The sequence below is a fragment of the Abramis brama genome (genome assembly GCF_963993115.1).
Source record: "Abramis brama genome assembly, chromosome: 25".
NCBI classification, from domain to species: Eukaryota; Metazoa; Chordata; class Actinopteri; order Cypriniformes; family Leuciscidae; genus Abramis; species Abramis brama.
In genome coordinates this window covers 22,731,272-22,751,757 of record NC_139987.1, presented here as the reverse complement: position 1 = coordinate 22,751,757, position 20,486 = coordinate 22,731,272, and the positions used below count along the sequence as shown (strand labels likewise).

At 38.9% G+C, this 20,486-nt stretch overlaps 1 protein-coding gene across 1 annotated transcript in view; it reads right to left on the bottom strand.

The window, feature by feature from the left end:
- Window positions 1-8,533: 8,533 nt before the first annotated feature.
- The window catches only part of lrrc75bb (leucine rich repeat containing 75Bb), a 31,589-nt gene continuing 19,636 nt past the window's right edge, over window positions 8,534-20,486 (bottom strand). The window contains exon 4 of the mRNA XM_084105611.1: window positions 8,534-10,336. Coding sequence (XP_083961737.1) covers window positions 9,775-10,336 — 562 coding nt within the window. The 3' untranslated portion in view covers window positions 8,534-9,774. The remainder of the gene's footprint in view (window positions 10,337-20,486) is intronic.

Below are 20,486 nucleotides of genomic sequence, written 5' to 3'. Positions count from 1 at the left end.
TCTCGAGTTTATTTGCGGTCATCTTGACAGATATTTTCTTTTTTTAGGTCCTTCACATGTTAGAGTAGTTCAAACATTTGTCCAGTTGGGAGCGACATTGACCATAAAACGTGAAATAGAAGTAGGCCTACTCAATGAAAGGATAACAAACTGGGCAAACTGTTTCACTCAATCAGAAGTTGTACCTGGAGCATTAATAACCTCATCTCAAAAACTAAACTGCTTATACTTTTTTTGTAAAACATACATCATTTGATGAGGTTACTTCCATTGTTGATCTAATTTAAATTAAATGTTAAAGCTACACTGTGTAGGATTTTCTCCCATCTAGCAGTGAAATTGTTTATGACTACCAACTGAATATTACTTTCCAGCCCCTCCCATTCCGAGGGCGTTTTTAACTCCTACGGTGGCCGTATTATTTCAAATCTGCTGGCAGTCGCGAGTAATCTCCCCCTCGCATTCGCCACGGTGCCACTGAGTGTAAAAACGCGAAAGGCGAAGCTTGAATTTCTAGGTATGTCCCTCTTTGGCTAATGTATTTTCAAGGCTGCCGCCATTCGAGCGACTCGCTCGCATGTATTCTAAATGGCAGATTCTACGCTTACGAGAATACTTGATTAGTTGGTAGAAGTAATTACACATTAATGAGCACATATCATTTTGAAAGAACAAAGTGTTTTTTGCTAAGAATCAACTTAAAAAATGACACAGTGTAGCTTTAAGTGTTTCATGTATTTAAGCCTATTTTTTACAGTCTATGATTTAATCTTAATAAATTAACATTTTTAATGTAATCATTAAATTAGGCCTACTATTAAAAATAGTAATTTGCAGTTTGAATTAAAACCACATCTGCTCATATGTTGTGTCTGAATAATCAGAATGACAGTGTTTGTTACAGGAAATTTCAAAATACCAAGCAGAGTCACACCAGTCCAGTTTAGTTTTCCTAGAACTTTCTGGTTTTCCAGGAACACTGTGACTTGCATGCAAAGTTACAAATGCGTAAATTCCCTGGTCATTAATTTCGTGCAGATTTGGGTTTTATGGCTTGTTGTTATTAAGCCCATAAAAGGTGAAAGTAAAATCACCAGAGACACTGAAACTAAGACTTTATATGCTCCCCAGAGACAGGCCTGGGCCATTTGTCTTGTAAAAAACAACTGCTGAATTTTGCAACCCGAGGTCATTGAAATGACCAAACACATGGAACAAATCAACCATAAATGCATGACTTATGTCTTTAAACACTCAGTTTATAAAGGACAGTGAACCTTCATCATTCATCTGGAACATCTGCACATCTGCGCTTCTGAAGCTGCTGTTTCCTGTCATGTGTGCTGTTGGGGAGTTGAACGAATCAAAGGTCATTGACATTTTCAGGGTTATTTATTGTAAAACCAACAAACAGCTTCTAACTCGCTACAGATGTTTTATTCCACACCACCAGATTGCCAAATGTCTAGTACAAAATCCCAGGATGACAAAATCAAATTTGTGCAATAATTGTTCTTTTTATGCATTTATAAACCCTTGTAAATAAACACATTACATTATATATACACTACCATTCAAAAGTTTGGGGTCAGTAAGATTATGAATGTTTTTAAAAGAAGTATCTTCTGCTCACCAAGGCTGCATTTATTTGATTAAAAATACAAACAAAAACAGTAATATTGTGAAATATTATTCCAATTTAAAACAGCTGTTTTCTATGTGAATATACAGTAAAGTGTAATTTATTCCTGTGATCATCATTACTCCAGTCTTCAGTGTCACATGATCCTTCAGAAATCATTCTAATATGATGATCTGATGCTCAAGAAACATTTATGATTATTATCAATGTTGAAAACAGTTATTTACATTTTTATTTCATGATGCTATGATGAATAGAAAGTTCAAAAGAACAGCATTTATCTGAAATCTAAAACTTTTGTAACATTAAACACTACCGTTCAAAAGTTTGGGGTCAGTAAGAATTTTTATTTTATTTTTGGAGGAAAGAAATAAAATAAATCAATACTTTTATTCACCAAGGATGAGTTAAACTGATCAAAAGTTACAGTAAAGACATTTATAATGTTAGAAAATATTCTATTTTAAATAAATGCTGTTCTTTTGAACTTTCTATTCATCAAAAAATTTTGAAAAATTTGTACACAACTGTTTTCAACATTGATAATAATAATGAATGTTTTTTTGAGCATAAAATCATCATATTAGAATGATTTCTGAAGGATCATGTGACACTGAAGACTGGAGTAATGATGCTGAAAATTCAGCTTTGATCACAGGAATAAATTACAGTTTAAAGGTAGGGTAGGTAGGATTTTTCTAAAAAAAACCATTCCAAATTTGTTTAAACTGTCTTTATATACCAATACATAATTAAAATATAAGTACTCTGAAAAAGAGAGTATAAAAATCGAGTGTCTGTAGAGCTCTCACGACTGTTGTAAACACAGCTAATTATTTCCATTCACTCCACCCCCTCCCTTCTGGGCTCCTTCCAAAGCCACGCCCCCAAAACACATGAACGCGCGACGCCAAATGCTCAGGCTCAGGAAGACGCGTTTATTTACCTGAGACGAGTGCAGAGGAAGGAGGGCAGTGCATGCAGTGACATCATGTCAGAATCACATGTAATAAAATACCTAACTTTATCACTAGAAATATGAACAAATAAGATGGCTTTTAGTACTCACTATCAAGCTAGCATATCGATACTGGTAAAGTTTAAAATATATTTTGTTTGATTCGGTAACGAGCTATATTTAGGCTATAGGTAACGAGCTATATTCATAAGGCAAAGCTAAAAACAGGTTGCATTGATACACGTTTTTCCATTACCATCAGTTAAACTGTGATGAAGGTGAATTTCGTGTAAGAGTCATAACATATACGGTGTTTTGCATGTAAGAGTTTCCATGATGAAAACATTGTTGACTCTGATGAGGACTAACGTTACACTCTGGTGACAAGTACCGCATCGTCGGTTCAAGGACAGGTCCGGGGTCGAGGGCGAAGCAGATATGGAGGCAGATTAGTCTCAAATATAAATCACGCAAAAAACATGATTCACAAATGCGTAGACAATTTCACATGCATGAAACCTAATTCACGTACACACAAAAAAAATCCATGTGCGTGAAAAAAAAAAATACATTCACAAAAAGCAATTCACATGCGCAAAATAAAATTATATAGCCTACTCATAAAATACATTTCACAAATGCAAAACACAATTCGTAGATATACAACTGTGCACAAAAAACTTAGAATGTTTAAAATGTACAAGTGTATCCTTGCATTTGAATGTGCAAATCGTCATTCACGTACGAATCGCCTTAGATATGTGTGTGTGTGTGTGTTTTTGAGTGTTTTCGTAACACAGAGCAGTCGTACTCTTTAGCCAATCAGATTTAAGATTATCAATCGACCAATCAGTATCACGTGAGGGCGGGCCTACCTGCATGTTACGTCATCAGCTTTCGACCAGTTCATGGCTGAGCAGAGGTAAGTGCAGTTAATCGTTCATTTCTGTGTTTAGAAGTTAGAGATCAGTTGAAGCAATAGTTTATTAACTGCTGTTTAGTCCACATGTGAATATAAACATTTATTTTTAGTATTGATGGATTTTCATGTCCTGTCCACCACACATTCAACTGATGATAATGTAATGACGTGCATATATAGGAGACATGTTTTGATCTGCATATATTATGTAGTTTTATTGTTTCAGATTTCCAAGACAGATGATGTATGAAGTTGCAGACAACCAGTACTGTGATCTTACCATTTCTACTGTAATTCTTTGAAAACAGTCATGTTGCAAGCCATCCATTTTGACAGTTGTTTCAACAAGTGGTTGAAAGTGATGCATTGTTACTGTATTAATTTGTCTCCTGCGGACTATATGTACACGCTTTAGGAATAAAGCCTTGCTATGCATGCATTATTAAATGTTCTTGTAAGAATTAAAAGATTCAGACATAGTTCAATTTGATGTACACATTTTATTAATTTGAAAGTTTCCGAATCCTTTGGGAATAAAATATATAAAATGACTTGATCATGATTAATGTTCCTGTTACATATGAAGATCATGAACTGACAGTCTAAACTGTGAAGCACAATATTCAGTACAGAGAAATATACGTCTCTTCCGGAGTTGTGAGATCCAGTCAGAGTGTACTTTGCTTTTAAAGTATATAAATATAAGTGCAATACATCAAGTGAAAAGTTAAAAAATGAATTGTGTTCAGTCCGGTCATCAGTAGACCTCTCTGTTAGGACATATAAGATTTTGTCCTGATATTTAAAGTACTAAAACCCTATAGTACAAGAGGTGCAGACAGAGGATGTGGGAAATTAAGTGATGGTATTTGAATAGAGTTTACTGAGTAATCTTAGTCGCATAATCTTAATTGCCTCTCTATGATAAGTACCTTTGTCTTATCAGCATAAAATCAGATTTGCCTATTTTACTAGGCAAAGTAAAATTAATGCTTCACAATATTGTCCTGTGAGACCTTAAGATGACAATAAAAAACCTTATTTAAAAACCTTGACATTACAATACAGCATAAGGAAATGCATGTTGAATATATTGGTAACACTCTACAATAAGGTACAATAACTAATTTAACATTAGTTCATGTATTAAATAACCATGAGCAATACATTTGTTGCTGTGTTTGTTAATCTTTGTTAACGTTAGTTAAAGATACAGCTGTTCATTGTTAGTTTACAGTGCATTTACTAATGTTAACAAGATTTTAATGAAGTATTAGTAAATGTTAACATTAACAAAAAATAATAATGGCTGTTCACGTGCAGTTCATTATTAGTTCATGTTAACTAATGAAACGTTTTAATAAAGTGTTACCAATTAAGACATAAATACAAACAAAAAAAAAAAGTATAAAAGAGAATAAAGAAACAACATGAATTAAGATGTTCGTGACTGCTATCCAGATGTCACACCAAAGGTGAGTAATCCTGAAAAATGCAGGGAAACAAGTGTTAATAATAATTTAACATCATACACAAATGGCAAAAAACACTGGCTGCTCATTAAAATAGGTCTATTCACTATTTAAAGAACAATCTCGATGGGTATTGACCACAGATGATTGTTTTGCAATCATTAGCGTGATTGTAGCTGTGAGAGCTGTCTACCTTCAGCTAAAATACAACAAAACAAGCATCATTCTTCTTCATTTTTGACACGATATGGGACATCGGATTACAACAGCACTTTCTTACATCAGTTAATAGTTCATAAACTATTGCTTCAACTGATCTCAACACAGAAATGAACGATTAACTGCACTTACCTCTGCTCAGCCATGAACTGGTCGAAAGCTGATGACGTAACATGTAGGTAGGCCCGCCCTCACGTGATACTGATTGGTCGATTTATAAGCTTAAATCTGATTGGCTAAAGAGTACGACTGCTCTGTGTTACGAGTGTTATGCTGCCAGGAAAGTCTCAAAAACACACACACACACACATATCTAAGGCGATTCGTACGTGAATGACGATTTGCACATTCAAATGCAAGGATACACTCGTACATACAAGATTGAATAGCACACTGCACTTAATAAGTAAGCATCAAACAGGTTTATGTGAGGTATGTGAAGTAAGTGAAACAATTGAGCATGTATTAATGAAGTGTAGGAGATATAATGTTGAAAGGAAAGAGTTGAAGTAGAAATTAAATAATATAGGAGTTAAATTAACAATTCAAAATGTTTTAAAGTCAGATAGGAGTATAATAAATTTAATGGTAGAATATTTGGGAAATACTGGGTTAAATAAGCGTATTTAAATTAGGGTATTTTATTTATTTATTTATTTATTTTATCTGTCATGGGGGTTGAGAGTGGACGGAGGAGCTGAACACGCAGCGCCGGATGAAATTCGATGAAGCCTCTGTGCGGTAAATAAGGGAATTGTATGTTGGTAGGGATAGTGTCAATGGTCCATTTCTAAAATAGGTGGCGGTAATGCACATATATGTCTGCGATCCGCCGTAAAAAAAACAAGAAGAAGAAGATACACTCGTACATTTTAAACATTCAAAGGTTTTTGTACACAGTTGTATATCTACGAATTGTGGTTTGCATTTGTGAAATGTATTTTATGATTATATAATTTTATTTTGCGCATGTGAATTGCTTTTTGTGAATATATATATTTTTTCACGCACCTGGATTTTTTTTGTGTGTACGTGAATTAGGTTTCATGCATGTGAAATTGTCTACGCATTTGTGAATCATGTTTTTTGCGTGAATTATATTTGAGACTAATCTGCTTCCATAAGCAGAGGAGGTCGTTCAAGAGTGCGGGCAACCAGGGTCCGAGGAAGTAGTTTTTGCCTTGTTTGCCTTCGCTGACTGCATATGCAGGTGCTTTGAATTTTGAATGCTCTTTCTCTCTGCCATAATTTTACTCTTCGTAGGTTCCGCGCCTCTCTTGCACTCCCCTCAAATCAAACGGGTGCAAGCATATGGGCAGATCTAGCAACAGTGGTGGTAGCCTTGGTTGCGAGAGTGAGTGACAGTCGCCCAAACCAATCAATTGTTTCGTCCCGGATGGAAATAATGAGCTGTGTTTATTGCAGATTAAAAGGTCTACTACAGTCACTCGATTTTTCAAAGCACTTACATTTTAATTATGTATTGGTATATAAAGACAGTTTAAACAAATTTGAAAAAAAGTTTTTTATAAAAATCCTACCTAACCTACCTTTAAAATATATTAAAATAGAAAACAGTCATTTTAAATTGTCATAATATTTCACAATATTACTGTGTTTTTTTATCAAATAAATGCAGCCTTGGTGAGCAGAAGATACTTCTTTTAAAAACATTAAAAACTCGTACTGACCCCAAACTTTTGAACGGTACACTAGTGTATATATATATATATATATATATATATATAAAAGTACGTATAATATTTACATTTGAATCATCTATAAATTATAGCAGTGCAAGTCCTGGGATGACAAAATCAATTCTGTGCAAATAATTACTTTTTATGTATTTATTTAAACGCACATTATATTAAAAAACAATGTATGATATTTTCATTTAAATTCTCTCCGTATAAATTCGAGCAGTGCAAATCATATGACTATAAAATCAGTTTCTTACAATAATTTTACTTTTTATGTATGTATTTATAAACCTTTATACACAAACACATCACATTGGGGATATTTTGGGGATATTTAATTTTATCAATCAATAAATTCCACTAGAAACAAACCTTGTTGTATTATTTTAATACTGTGAAGCTGCTTTGATACAATCTGTATTGTGAAAAGCGCTATACAAATATACTTGACTTGACATTATCAAAAAAAATGATGTATAATATTTTCATTTAAATCATCTCCATATAAATTTGAGCAGTGCAAATCCCGGGATGAAAAAAACCCCAAAACAATTTTGTGCAAGAATATTACTTCTTATGTATTTATTTATATACCTTTATTCATAAAGACATTACCTTAATGAATAAACTTAACTAAGATTAATAAATGCTGTAGAAGTATTGTTCATTATTAGTTCATGTTAACTAAAGTAGTTAACTAATGTTATCTAATGAAACCTTCTTATAAAGTGTTGCCCAATATTTTAATTTAAATCACCTTTAAATAAATTTAAGCTGCTATTAATTTAACCATATGATGCATGATTAAGGGAAATTAATTATTGGGGAGGGGGGGTTAAAAATATATTCATCATCTATATGAATAAAACAATCCTATACATCAATATATGAAGAAGGAGAAGTTACTGAATATATTTTTTTGTTTTTTTTCAAATAAACTAAAATAAAAAGATAATGAGAATGCTGCATTAGTGAATTAGAGCTTTATATATGTCGCAGAGATCCAGAGGCTGCCTGTGAAAGCTGCCAGCTGTTGAAATGAATTATGGAGTCTCATTAAGAAAGTGCTGTCTGCTAACGCTGAGCACTGTTCTCATTTAGCAAACAGAGACACAGAGAAACCCTCACTATTGATCACACCGGGATGAGAAATGAAGAGGGAAAGAAAACCTCGTCAAAATGAGCTTTTCGTTTGGTACAAGACAACACCACATACTGGAAAGCACATACTCACTATCTAAAATACCATGTTTTTGGACTGATATTCTTTAAAGTCTTTACCATGTAGCACCATATTCAATAAATATCATTTATGAGTATAGAAATCACTCAATACCAGGGTGTTACCGCCTCGATATTTTTTTTTAAGAGACTCCCACAAACGATTCATCAAGTTAGAAAATGTATCGACACAACCCAGTATTTACTGACAGCACTGCTGACTCCTGTAATTACTTACTGTACATGCATTCTGGGAGACAAATAAGAGAAAAACACATCCGGCAGGTAAAAACAGGATGGATCCAGTTCCTGTCCAATCTGTCTATGAGGCACATTGTCAAAAGCAGCCCCTTAAAAAAGGATCATTTTTGTCATCTCACAAACACAAACATGTCCTTTTTTTCTTTTTTTTACAAACAGTGTTTATTTCACATAGCAAGAACAATCATTCATTAGTGTTTATTAAAAAACAGAAAGATAAAGAACATCCAGGTGCTCAAAGCCATTAGAATCACACCGTTTGTGACATTTATACTAGAACTGAACATTGAATTAAAATTGAGACGTTGGAGTCATAAACAGGACAAAATAAAACGACAGGAGATGGCCAGCCAACTAGAAAAGCCCGCCATGTAAAGTGCAAATCAGACACGCGTCTGTAAAGGAAACACCTCCTGTGGAGCAAAGGGCATCATAAAACAACTCAAAAGGTCACGTTTACTGTCAAACACTCATGCGTTCGCACACACACAGCATTAATAGTTAATAAATGAACTCTGTTACATCAAATTTGTTTAAAAAATACTAAATATTGACATGAATCAAATAATTTTTTTCTGTAAAACACTGAAATCAATTCAACTGTGACCATACAAACATGTTTCTTGTGCCGATGAAACGCTGCCATGTGTTCACGTGTCGTGTAATATTACCTCTCACTGCTAACTGGATGAGATTTAAAGAAAAATAATCACGTCGTTCATGTGGCATTGTTAGTCTCTCGGCTGCCTGTGTCCTGTTTAATGAGCTCTGGCTAAAGCTACATTTGCATCAGAACATCACACACACACACACACACAGACTCAAACACATAGACATCAGTCTCTTTTCTAACCCACAGGCACTCCAGCAGCCCTTTTTCTCTCTTCTCTCACCTCTCCTCTCTCTTCTAATTGAGGCGAATATACCCTGGACAAAAGCCTTCTCAGAGGGGAGCATTTGACTGTATCTATCACAAGCAAAACTTAAAATATTCACATCGGCTGCTGATGTGAGTGGCAAAGACTGGCTTGTGGTAATGGGTTTACGTGTTACAAATTTTGTTACATGTGGTCAGTCAGTGTTTGACCCTAAATTTAAGTTTAACTTGGCAAACAATTGGCTGGTTCTTTCTGCAGCAACTGGACTAAGAATAAAGATGGTGGGAGTGTGGAACATGTCCTGATACTCCTTCCCCTTTCAATTCTTTCAAAATCCCACCTCCATGCACCAACTTTACATAACCATTTTGTCTCATGGCACTCAAGTTTGGTTTTGTGGTGAAGGGGCGCTTCATGCTTTTACAATGTTGATGCATTGTAATTTGGAGTATAAGAATAGCAAAAGAACAATACCAAACCACAAGGAACCAGGGTCCATCACCTCTCACAGAAATGCAGTGTATTTTTCTCTTCTACACTCCAGGGCTCCAGCATCAGATGGTCTTCCAGTTCATCCTCCTCTTCCTCAAACACACTGATTTCTTCAATAGAAGTCTCTAGGCAGTAGCTGCTGCCCTGGCCCTCGCTGTATTCGTAGATGGTAGGTAGACTGCTTCTCATTCCAAAGCGTCTGCGTAGTGCGACCAGCAATGGCTGAGGCACAGTAAATATGTCCACATTGTTGCCCAGATCCACCCAGGACAAACTGGGAAACTTTTTGGGGTCCTTAACCACCTCTATCAGGTCTTTAAGGATAGCTACAGTCAGTCGGTTACCGTTGATGGCAAGTGTGGTGAGTTTGGGTAACGCTCCTAAGAATGGTAGTAGTAGTCGCAAGCTCTCATCCTGGAGCTCCGTGAAGCTGATGTCCACTGCTGTCACAGATGAACCATTGTTCTGAAGGTAGTATGCCACACGATGCAAATCACGCCCAGAGAGAGGGATACCAGACAGATCCACAGTATCATTTGCTAATTTCTTTTTCAGTGTAGTTTTAAGACTGTGAAAGAAAAAACAAACAGCATTAGCAATTCACATTAATTATTATGTTTATAATAATGAGTCAAAATTATTCATTTAGAGCATACACATAGTAAAATAAAAAAATGTTGTTTGTTTTTGTGCAATTTATAAAAGACGTGTCAATTTATGGTGAGAAAAAAAGGGCCTCAACAAGCATTGGTGGTTCAGTGGTAGAATTCTTTCTGCCTCGCGGGAGGCCCGGGTTCGCTTCCCGGCCAATGCAAAAAGTGCCTTTTGAGAGGCAAAAATTTCACACATTCAAAAGATGGCCTGTGAAACCACACTGAGGCAACATCACAAACGTACCTCAACAAGCATTGGTGGTTCAGTGGTAGAATTCTCGCCTGCCACGCGGGAGGCCCGGGTTCGATTCCCGGCCAATGCAACACTGGCTTTTGAAGCCACAAATTTCACACATTTTTAGCCAGGCCTCTGAAATCCGACTGAGGCAACATCAAAAAAGGACCTCCACAAGCATTGGTGGTTCAGTGGTAGAATTCTCGCCTGCCACGCGGGAGGCCCGGGTTCGATTCCCGGCCAATGCAACACTGGCTTTTGAAGCCACAAATTTCACACATTTTTAGCCAGGCCTCTGAAATCCGACTGAGGCAACATCAAAAAAGGACCTCCACAAGCATTGGTGGTTCAGTGGTAGAATTCTCGCCTGCCACGCGGGAGGCCCGGGTTCGCTTCCCGGCCAATGCAAAAGTACTTTTTGAGAGGCAAAAATTTCACACATTTTTAAGGAGGCCAGTGAAATCTGACTGAGGCAACATCAAAAAAGGACCTCCACAAGCATTGGTGGTTCAGTGGTAGAATTCTCGCCTGCCACGCCCGGGTTCGATTCCCGGCCAATGCAAAATAACTTTTTGAGAGGCAAAAATTTCACACATTTTTAAGGAGGCCAGTGAAATCCGATTGAGGCAACATCAAAAAGGACCTCCACAAGCATTGGTGGTTCAGTGGTAGAATTCTCGCCTGCCACGCGGGAGGCCCGGGTTTGATTCCCGGCCAATGCAACACTGGCTTTTGAAGCCACAAATTTCACACATTTTTAGCCAGGCCTCTGAAATCCGACTGAGGCAACATCAAAAAAGGACCTCCACAAGCATTGGTGGTTCAGTGGTAGAATTCTCGCCTGCCACGCCTGGGTTCGATTCCCGGCCAATGCAAAAGAACTTTTTGAGAGGCAAAAATTTCACACATTTTTAAGGAGGCCAGTGAAATCCGATTGAGGCAACATCAAAAAGGACCTCCACAAGCATTGGTGGTTCAGTGGTAGAATTCTCGCCTGCCACGCGGGAGGCCCGGGTTTGATTCCCGGCCAATGCAACACTGGCTTTTGAAGCCACAAATTTCACACATTTTTAGCCAGGCCTCTGAAATCCGACTGAGGCAACATCAAAAAAGGACCTCCACAAGCATTGGTGGTTCAGTGGTAGAATTCTCGCCTGCCACGCCTGGGTTCGATTCCCGGCCAATGCAAAAGAACTTTTTGAGAGGCAAAAATTTCACACATTTTTAAGGAGGCCAGTGAAATCCGATTGAGGCAACATCAAAAAGGACCTCCACAAGCATTGGTGGTTCAGTGGTAGAATTCTCGCCTGCCACGCGGGAGGCCCGGGTTCGATTCCCGGCCAATGCAACACTGGCTTTTGAAGCCACAAATTTCACACATTTTTAAGGAGGCCAGTGAAATCCGATTGAGGCAACATCAAAAAGGATCTTCACAAGCATTGGTGGTTCAGTGGTAGAATTCTCGCCTGCCACGCGGGAGGCCCGGGTTCGATTCCCGGCCAATGCAGCAGTTATTTTTGAAGCCACAAATTTCACACATTTTTAGCCAGGCCTCTGAAATCTGACTGAGGCAACATCAAAAACATACCTCAACAAGCATTGGTGGTTCAGTGGTAGAATTCTCGCCTGCCACGCCCGGGTTCGATTCCCGGCCAATGCAAAATAACTTTTTGAGAGGCAAAAATTTCACACATTTTTAAGGAGGCCAGTGAAATCCGATTGAGGCAACATCAAAAAGGACCTCCACAAGCATTGGTGGTTCAGTGGTAGAATTCTCGCCTGCCACGCGGGAGGCCCGGGTTCGATTCCCGGCCAATGCAACACTGGCTTTTGAAGCCACAAATTTCACACATTTTTAGCCAGGCCTCTGAAATCCGACTGAGGCAACATCAAAAAAGGACCTCCACAAGCATTGGTGGTTCAGTGGTAGAATTCTCGCCTGCCACGCCTGGGTTCGATTCCCGGCCAATGCAAAATAACTTTTTGAGAGGCAAAAATTTCACACATTTTTAAGGAGGCCAGTGAAATCCGATTGAGGCAACATCAAAAAAGATCTTCACAAGCATTGGTGGTTCAGTGGTAGAATTCTCGCCTGCCACGCGGGAGGCCCGGGTTCGATTCCCGGCCAATGCAACAGTGATTTTTGAAGCCACAAATTTCACACATTTTTAGCCAGGCCTCTGAAATCTGACTGAGGCAACATCAAAAACATACCTCAACAAGCATTGGTGGTTCAGTGGTAGAATTCTCGCCTGCCACGCCCGGGTTCGATTCCCGGCCAATGCAAAATAACTTTTTGAGAGGCAAAAATTTCACACATTTTTAAGGAGGCCAGTGAAATCCGATTGAGGCAACATCAAAAAGGACCTCCACAAGCATTGGTGGTTCAGTGGTAGAATTCTCGCCTGCCACGCGGGAGGCCCGGGTTCGATTCCCGGCCAATGCAACACTGGCTTTTGAAGCCACAAATTTCACACATTTTTAGCCAGGCCTCTGAAATCCGACTGAGGCAACATCAAAAAAGGACCTCCACAAGCATTGGTGGTTCAGTGGTAGAATTCTCGCCTGCCACGCCTGGGTTCGATTCCCGGCCAATGCAAAAGAACTTTTTGAGAGGCAAAAATTTCACACATTTTTAAGGAGGCCAGTGAAATCCGATTGAGGCAACATCAAAAAGGATCTTCACAAGCATTGGTGGTTCAGTGGTAGAATTCTCGCCTGCCACGCGGGAGGCCCGGGTTCGATTCCCGGCCAATGCAACAGTGATTTTTGAAGCCACAAATTTCACACATTTTTAGCCAGGCCTCTGAAATCCGACTGAGGCAACATCAAAAACGTACCTCAACAAGCATTGGTGGTTCAGTGGTAGAATTCTCGCCTGCCACGCGGGATGCCCGGGTTCGATTCCCGGCCAATGCAACAGTGATTTTTGAAGCCACAAATTTCACACATTTTTAGCCAGGCCTCTGAAATCTGACTGAGGCAACATCAAAAACGTACCTCAACAAGCATTGGTGGTTCAGTGGTAGAATTCTCGCCTGCCACGCCCGGGTTCGATTCCCGGCCAATGCAAAAGAACTTTTTGAGAGGCAAAAATTTCACACATTTTTAAGGAGGCCAGTGAAATCCGATTGAGGCAACATCAAAAAGGACCTCCACAAGCATTGGTGGTTCAGTGGTAGAATTCTCGCCTGCCACGCGGGAGGCCCGGGTTCGATTCCCGGCCAATGCAACACTGGCTTTTGAAGCCACAAATTTCACACATTTTTAGCCAGGCCTCTGAAATCCGACTGAGGCAACATCAAAAAAGGACCTCCACAAGCATTGGTGGTTCAGTGGTAGAATTCTCGCCTGCCACGCCCGGGTTCGATTCCCGGCCAATGCAAAAGAACTTTTTGAGAGGCAAAAATTTCACACATTTTTAAGGAGGCCAGTGAAATCCGATTGAGGCAACATCAAAAAGGATCTTCACAAGCATTGGTGGTTCAGTGGTAGAATTCTCGCCTGCCACGCGGGAGGCCCGGGTTCGATTCCCGGCCAATGCAACAGTGATTTTTGAAGCCACAAATTTCACACATTTTTAGCCAGGCCTCTGAAATCCGACTGAGGCAACATCAAAAACGTACCTCAACAAGCATTGGTGGTTCAGTGGTAGAATTCTCGCCTGCCACGCGGGAGGCCAGGGTTCGATTCCCGGCCAATGCAACAGTGATTTTTGAAGCCACAAATTTCACACATTTTTAGCCAGGCCTCTGAAATCTGACTGAGGCAACATCAAAAACGTACCTCAACAAGCATTGGTGGTTCAGTGGTAGAATTCTCGCCTGCCACGCCCAGGTTCGATTCCCGGCCAATGCAAAAGAACTTTTTGAGAGGCAAAAATTTCACACATTTTTAAGGAGGCCAGTGAAATCCGATTGAGGCAACATCAAAAAAGCACCTTCACAAGCATTGGTGGTTCAGTGGTAGAATTCTCGCCTGCCACGCGGGAGGCCCGGGTTCGATTCCCGGCCAATGCAACAGTGGCTTTTGAAGCCACAAATTTCACACATTTTTAGCCAGGCCTCTGAAATCCGACTGAGGCAACATCAAAAACGTACCTCAACAAGCATTGGTGGTTCAGTGGTAGAATTCTCGCCTGCCACGCGGGAGGCCAGGGTTCGATTCCCGGCCAATGCAACAGTGATTTTTGAAGCCACAAATTTCACACATTTTTAGCCAGGCCTCTGAAATCTGACTGAGGCAACATCAAAAACGTACCTCAACAAGCATTGGTGGTTCAGTGGTAGAATTCTCGCCTGCCACGCCCAGGTTCGATTCCCGGCCAATGCAAAAGAACTTTTTGAGAGGCAAAAATTTCACACATTTTTAAGGAGGCCAGTGAAATCCGATTGAGGCAACATCAAAAAAGCACCTTCACAAGCATTGGTGGTTCAGTGGTAGAATTCTCGCCTGCCACGCGGGAGGCCCGGGTTCGATTCCCGGCCAATGCAACAGTGGCTTTTGAAGCCACAAATTTCACACATTTTTAGCCAGGCCTCTGAAATCCGACTGAGGCAACATCAAAAAAGGACCTCCACAAGCATTGGTGGTTCAGTGGTAGAATTCTCGCCTGCCACGCGGGAGGCCCGGGTTCGATTCCCGGCCAATGCAAAAGTGATTTTTTAGGGCATTTTTAAAGCAGGCCTGTGAAATCCCATTGAGGCAACATCAAAAATAGGGTTCCACAAGCATTGGTGGTTCAGTAGTAGAATTCCGCGCCTGCCAATGCAAAAGCGATTTCTGATACCTAAAAACAGTCTAAGTAACACAATATGAACATTGACAGCACATTTGTTGCATTTTTGAGCACATTTGACGCTGGGGTAATTCCTCATTTTGCATTCCAAAAGCCAAACGCATGTTGCTCCAGGGAGATTGTTCAATAGAGCAAAAGTACTTTTGGGAAATATATCCACAACTACACAGCAAAAACACACCTACAACTTATTAGAGTATATGAAATGTGTGACAGTATTTTACGGTTGACTTGATCCCTATAAAGCAATTTAGTGATTCAAACATCAGTCATCATTCAATCTCAAAATCCATGTGACTTAACCAGACAGTGTATTTTCTCAGAAAAGGGTCATACAATTACAGGCAATTTAAATCTAACTCTGCCAACATGTTTTTTACGGTGATGACCAATGTTGTTTGTGATGTGCACCGCGCTTGCATTTCCCACTCTGTCTCCACACATTACCCATCAGCACATCTTTCGCATATCCATGTATGCAAAGCCAGACCAACATTTAGATTAGACTCTTTCTTAGACTCACAAAATAGGCAAGGAAACATGAAAATCGGATGTATGGATAGGGTTCATTGAGTCATTGTTCTTGCCCAGAGCAGTCACGTTGACAAGAGAGTCAAGGCTGTCAGAATAAATGAGTACACACACCAAAAAATGGAAAACTGTGGCAAGTCGGGCTGACGGAGATGCTTGCAATTGTGTGTGGATTGCTCCGATGTACTGCTACTGCAACTCCCCCATACACTAGTCTGCAGATGAACAAGTGGATGACACAGGAGCCAGGGGGCATCAGCTTAAATGAGCAAGGTTGTCGATTCCTGAAATTAAATGTAATTCAGCTTGTCTTCCATATTTATGGAAGACAGACCTATTTTTTGCATTACTTCAACATGAAATATTCTGAATACATGGGTAATAATAAAGACTCTTACGCATTAGAAATGGCTCCTTGTGCATTAACTACGCTTTAAATTAGAGAGCTGACAACTGAACAGCAATGCAGTTCCCTTCTTCAATCAGCCTGCAGCACCCCACCCCTCTGCAGCGGGGAAAGTCCATCTGCTTCTCCTCTGCTTGGCATGACAGCCTTACATTCAGAGGGGCTTTTGCTGTGACTGCAGGATTTGGACTTCCTACGCCGTATGCTCATTGTTCTGAGTTTGGGCTTGTCTTATTGGATTAAGGGCTTTTCTACAGGGGCTGCCTGGCACGTTGCTTACACATTTCTGCGTAGGAGCCAGAGGTCCAGCCAAACAATACGCACGTATCAGCCCTTTTCAATAACAACACTGTGTGTTGGTGTTATAGTCGTGAGGAAGGGTGCTGAGAGCTCCTGGAGTTGTTGGAATGGGGGTGGAATGGATGGGGTAGGTAGCAGACTGCAATCCAGAATTGGTTGCCCATCTGCAAGGTAACATGGAAGTGCTAATTCCAGTATAGACTCAAGATCATGCACTCTTTATCTAAGCGACGTTGATAACATGGTCTCCTGACATTGTTGATCAAAGGAACAAACCATTTTAGACTGCATTTTGAAAAAGTAATGTGGCAAAACTACACATACTGTGAGATACATAGACCATGAATAAACCATGGTATTACTAAATATTATAAGAAAGGAATCGCCCAGGAGGTCAAGGTTTGGCTGGTTATGTTTGGCAGTTAGCCCCTACTGGTTGAGTTTGTAACTACAACAATAATCAGGCAAATAGCATGTTTAACCATTGACAGGCAATCAAAAATAACATAACTGCTACAAAATAAAATAATAGTAAAATAATAAGTAGTAAAATCAGTAAAAGTATATATATATACTGAACAGATATTTTTCCACTCATTTTCCATTTAAAATATCTAAAAATCAAACATTGAGGTAAATTATGGAATTTGAAAAGTGATTTTCCAGGGTCATGTGTAAGGTCAGAAGACAAAACCAATAAATCCATTGATTAAATTAACTGTGGAACAGTCTAGAATCCACGGAGGAGCTGAACAACCTGCTTAATGAGAGATATACTGGTTCTAATTGCCTCATACATCCACTCTGCCCTTTGGGATATTGACATGTTTTCACAAAGAGCTTACATGACCTATCAAATACAACCTCAAAAACAGCGAGAGATTACAATGAAACGAGCATTAAATATAGGAGGCCGCCACACAAGACACATTCTGAATAATTTTACTCTGAATAATTACACGTGTTCATTAATTAATCAAATTAATCACATGCATCAATATTTGCAGAGAAAGTCCCCAAAATAAATATAATTCAAATAAATTATATTATTGTGGTAGACAAAAACATTGAATAGACATTACAAAAAAGCACTACTTTAATGTGACAAAAGTTAATGTTACAATGTTTCATTACCACCAAACACGATTTCATTTGCTAAAGATCTGTATTGCATCTTCTGTGCCGTTAAATCGCTTGACTAAAGGCTGGCCCACAATAAAAGATTATTAAAATCGTATCAGATTTTTTAAATGTGAGAAACCACAAACCTGACGATAAAAAAATCAAAGATTTAACTGTTTTGTAACTGTAGTGTGTGGAGTGCCATGATGTGACCAAGACACACACCACGAACTAACAGATTCCATTCACAAACAACCAGACTAACAATCTCACAAAATCTCTCACGATCAAACGTAACTTTAGATTAAACAAACAAGAAGGATGATGAGCAAGAAGAAATGGCGATAATAGTGTTTGGACTGCTTTTTTACAGAAAATTCATGTAAAAAATGAAAAAGGTTTGGATGAAGTCATGTTATGCTTCCGTCAGCTCGCTTTCTGATTTGGTATCGTTTCGTTCCACGTGACAATCTATAGAGTGTTTGCGCGTTCGTCCTCGGGGTTCCCCCCACACCACAGGATTTCTGATTGGTGCAGCCCTGACATTCTTCACGAGCAGATTCAATCACTCTAACACACCTCACACCACAGGAAAATCTCATAATATAATCTGTAGAACCATCAAGATAATCAGGATTTTACCTAGGATTGTCTAGAGTGGGGGGGCAAAATTATCTTGTAGTGTGTGCCCAGCTCAAGAAAACCTGTCAGGGCTGCATACCATGCCACCATAACTCTAAAAATAACGTTGTCAAAACTCTCTTCAGATGATTTCTCTACCAAGCCCTGACGACGTGGCAGGTTTGAAGGCCCATTTGCATTAATATATCTCCATACTGACACTCTGACATGTCCTCTATAAGAACTGATGTCTCTGAGACTTTATTTAGATTTAAAGACATGATGCAATGTGAAATGTATCTCTTCTCCATGGGCTCTGAATCTCTCCAGGGATGATGGTTGTGGTCATTCTCTAAACCTTCTGCAGGTGGTAATCAGGTTTTCTCTCAGCAGTACCACATACACATTTCCCCAGCCATCTTAAACACGAACTGCACAGAACAATGACTTTCCAGTTGGATAATCCCATTTCATTACTGGTGGGATAGTCGAGGCTATATATAAAGTCAAGTGTAGACAGAGAACTCGGTATAAAAGCACTGCGAAGGTCCCGGATGACAGAGCTATATATATATATATATACCACCCGTTGCTCGGTGTGGCACCGTGAGCTCATGCCAACCTGTCAGAAGGCCACTGCGGGCTTAACAGTGAGTGTCAGACTGAAGTAGTGCCAGTTCTTAGAGCAGCTAATCCTACTCAACACACATGCCCACACTCAATCAACACAAACACACAATCACATGTGAGATTTCAGGACATTGCTGCCTCTCCATGGGGTTTCACCTAGGACATGGTGCCAGTGGAAAACACATGCTAATGTGAGAGGAACGTTAAAGATTAGAGGCATATAGAAAGCAATCTAAATTAAGCAACAAAGCCAAATATTTCACAACCCAAAGGAAAAAAAAAAAAGAAATTATATTTTGCATAAAAAAGTAAAGTCATTGAGATTTTTTATTTATTGTGGCATTGTTTTCAAGACAATTAAACACAATTATTAATACGGTAAAATAAGGAAATAAATAATGATGACTAAAAAAGGCTTATTACAGAATATAAATAAATCAGAAAAGTACCATAGCAAATAATACTATATGAATACCATTTGGGGTTTTATTTGTTGTTGCTTTTTCTGTACTATGTTAATGAATGAATATCACAAAAATATTTTAAGGTCACATTTTACCCCAAAGTCAAAAGAAAAGAAAAAAAGAAAAGAAAAATTCATAAAAAAACTTCTTTTTTTTTAGAACCATTAAAATGATTTTGCATTGGGACATTATTTACACAATTAGACTTTGAATAAAAAAATGATTCATATAAATTATCATTAGAAAACATTTCTGGGTCACATTTTACCCCCAAATCAAAAGAGAAAATAATAATTTATATTTTCTATAAAGAATATATATAAAATTAAACCCATATTTCCATTACTGTAATACTATAAAAATACTGAAAAATTACAAATTAAGTAGCATATATTAGCTCAACCAACAATGCCAGTGGAAAACACATGCTACTTGATAATGTGTGAAAAACATTAAAGATTAAAATGCATATAGGAAGGTATCTAGATAAAGCAGAAAAGCTAGATAATTTTAAAGTTCATAAACAAGGTTTTAGCATGTCAGATTACTTATCAGGCTGATTGTTCCTGGAACTCCAAGGAGGACCCATTTCCAGCATAATCGAGGGCTACGGCTACTTTCAGTGGCGCTAACATCGCAGTAATTTTAATGAAAAGTATGTCTAATTATGCACAAAGATACCCCCGATTTGAATCGGATTATAACGTACCCTTCCCCAATTTAGACATGTAGTAGCGTTATATTTGCAGCCATTGAACCAGCTCCCCTTTGATAAAAGCCCATGGCATGGCAAGAGTAATGATAGCAATAATTATAATGATGATAATAGCACACAATGCGTGTGATAGCATGGTGCTCCTAAAATGGCTGATTAGGAGCTGTGCTCCCTCGTATCTGCAGAAAGAAACACTTCAAAAAAGACACTTCAAAGCTCTGCAAGTGCATCAGTGCAGTGTTT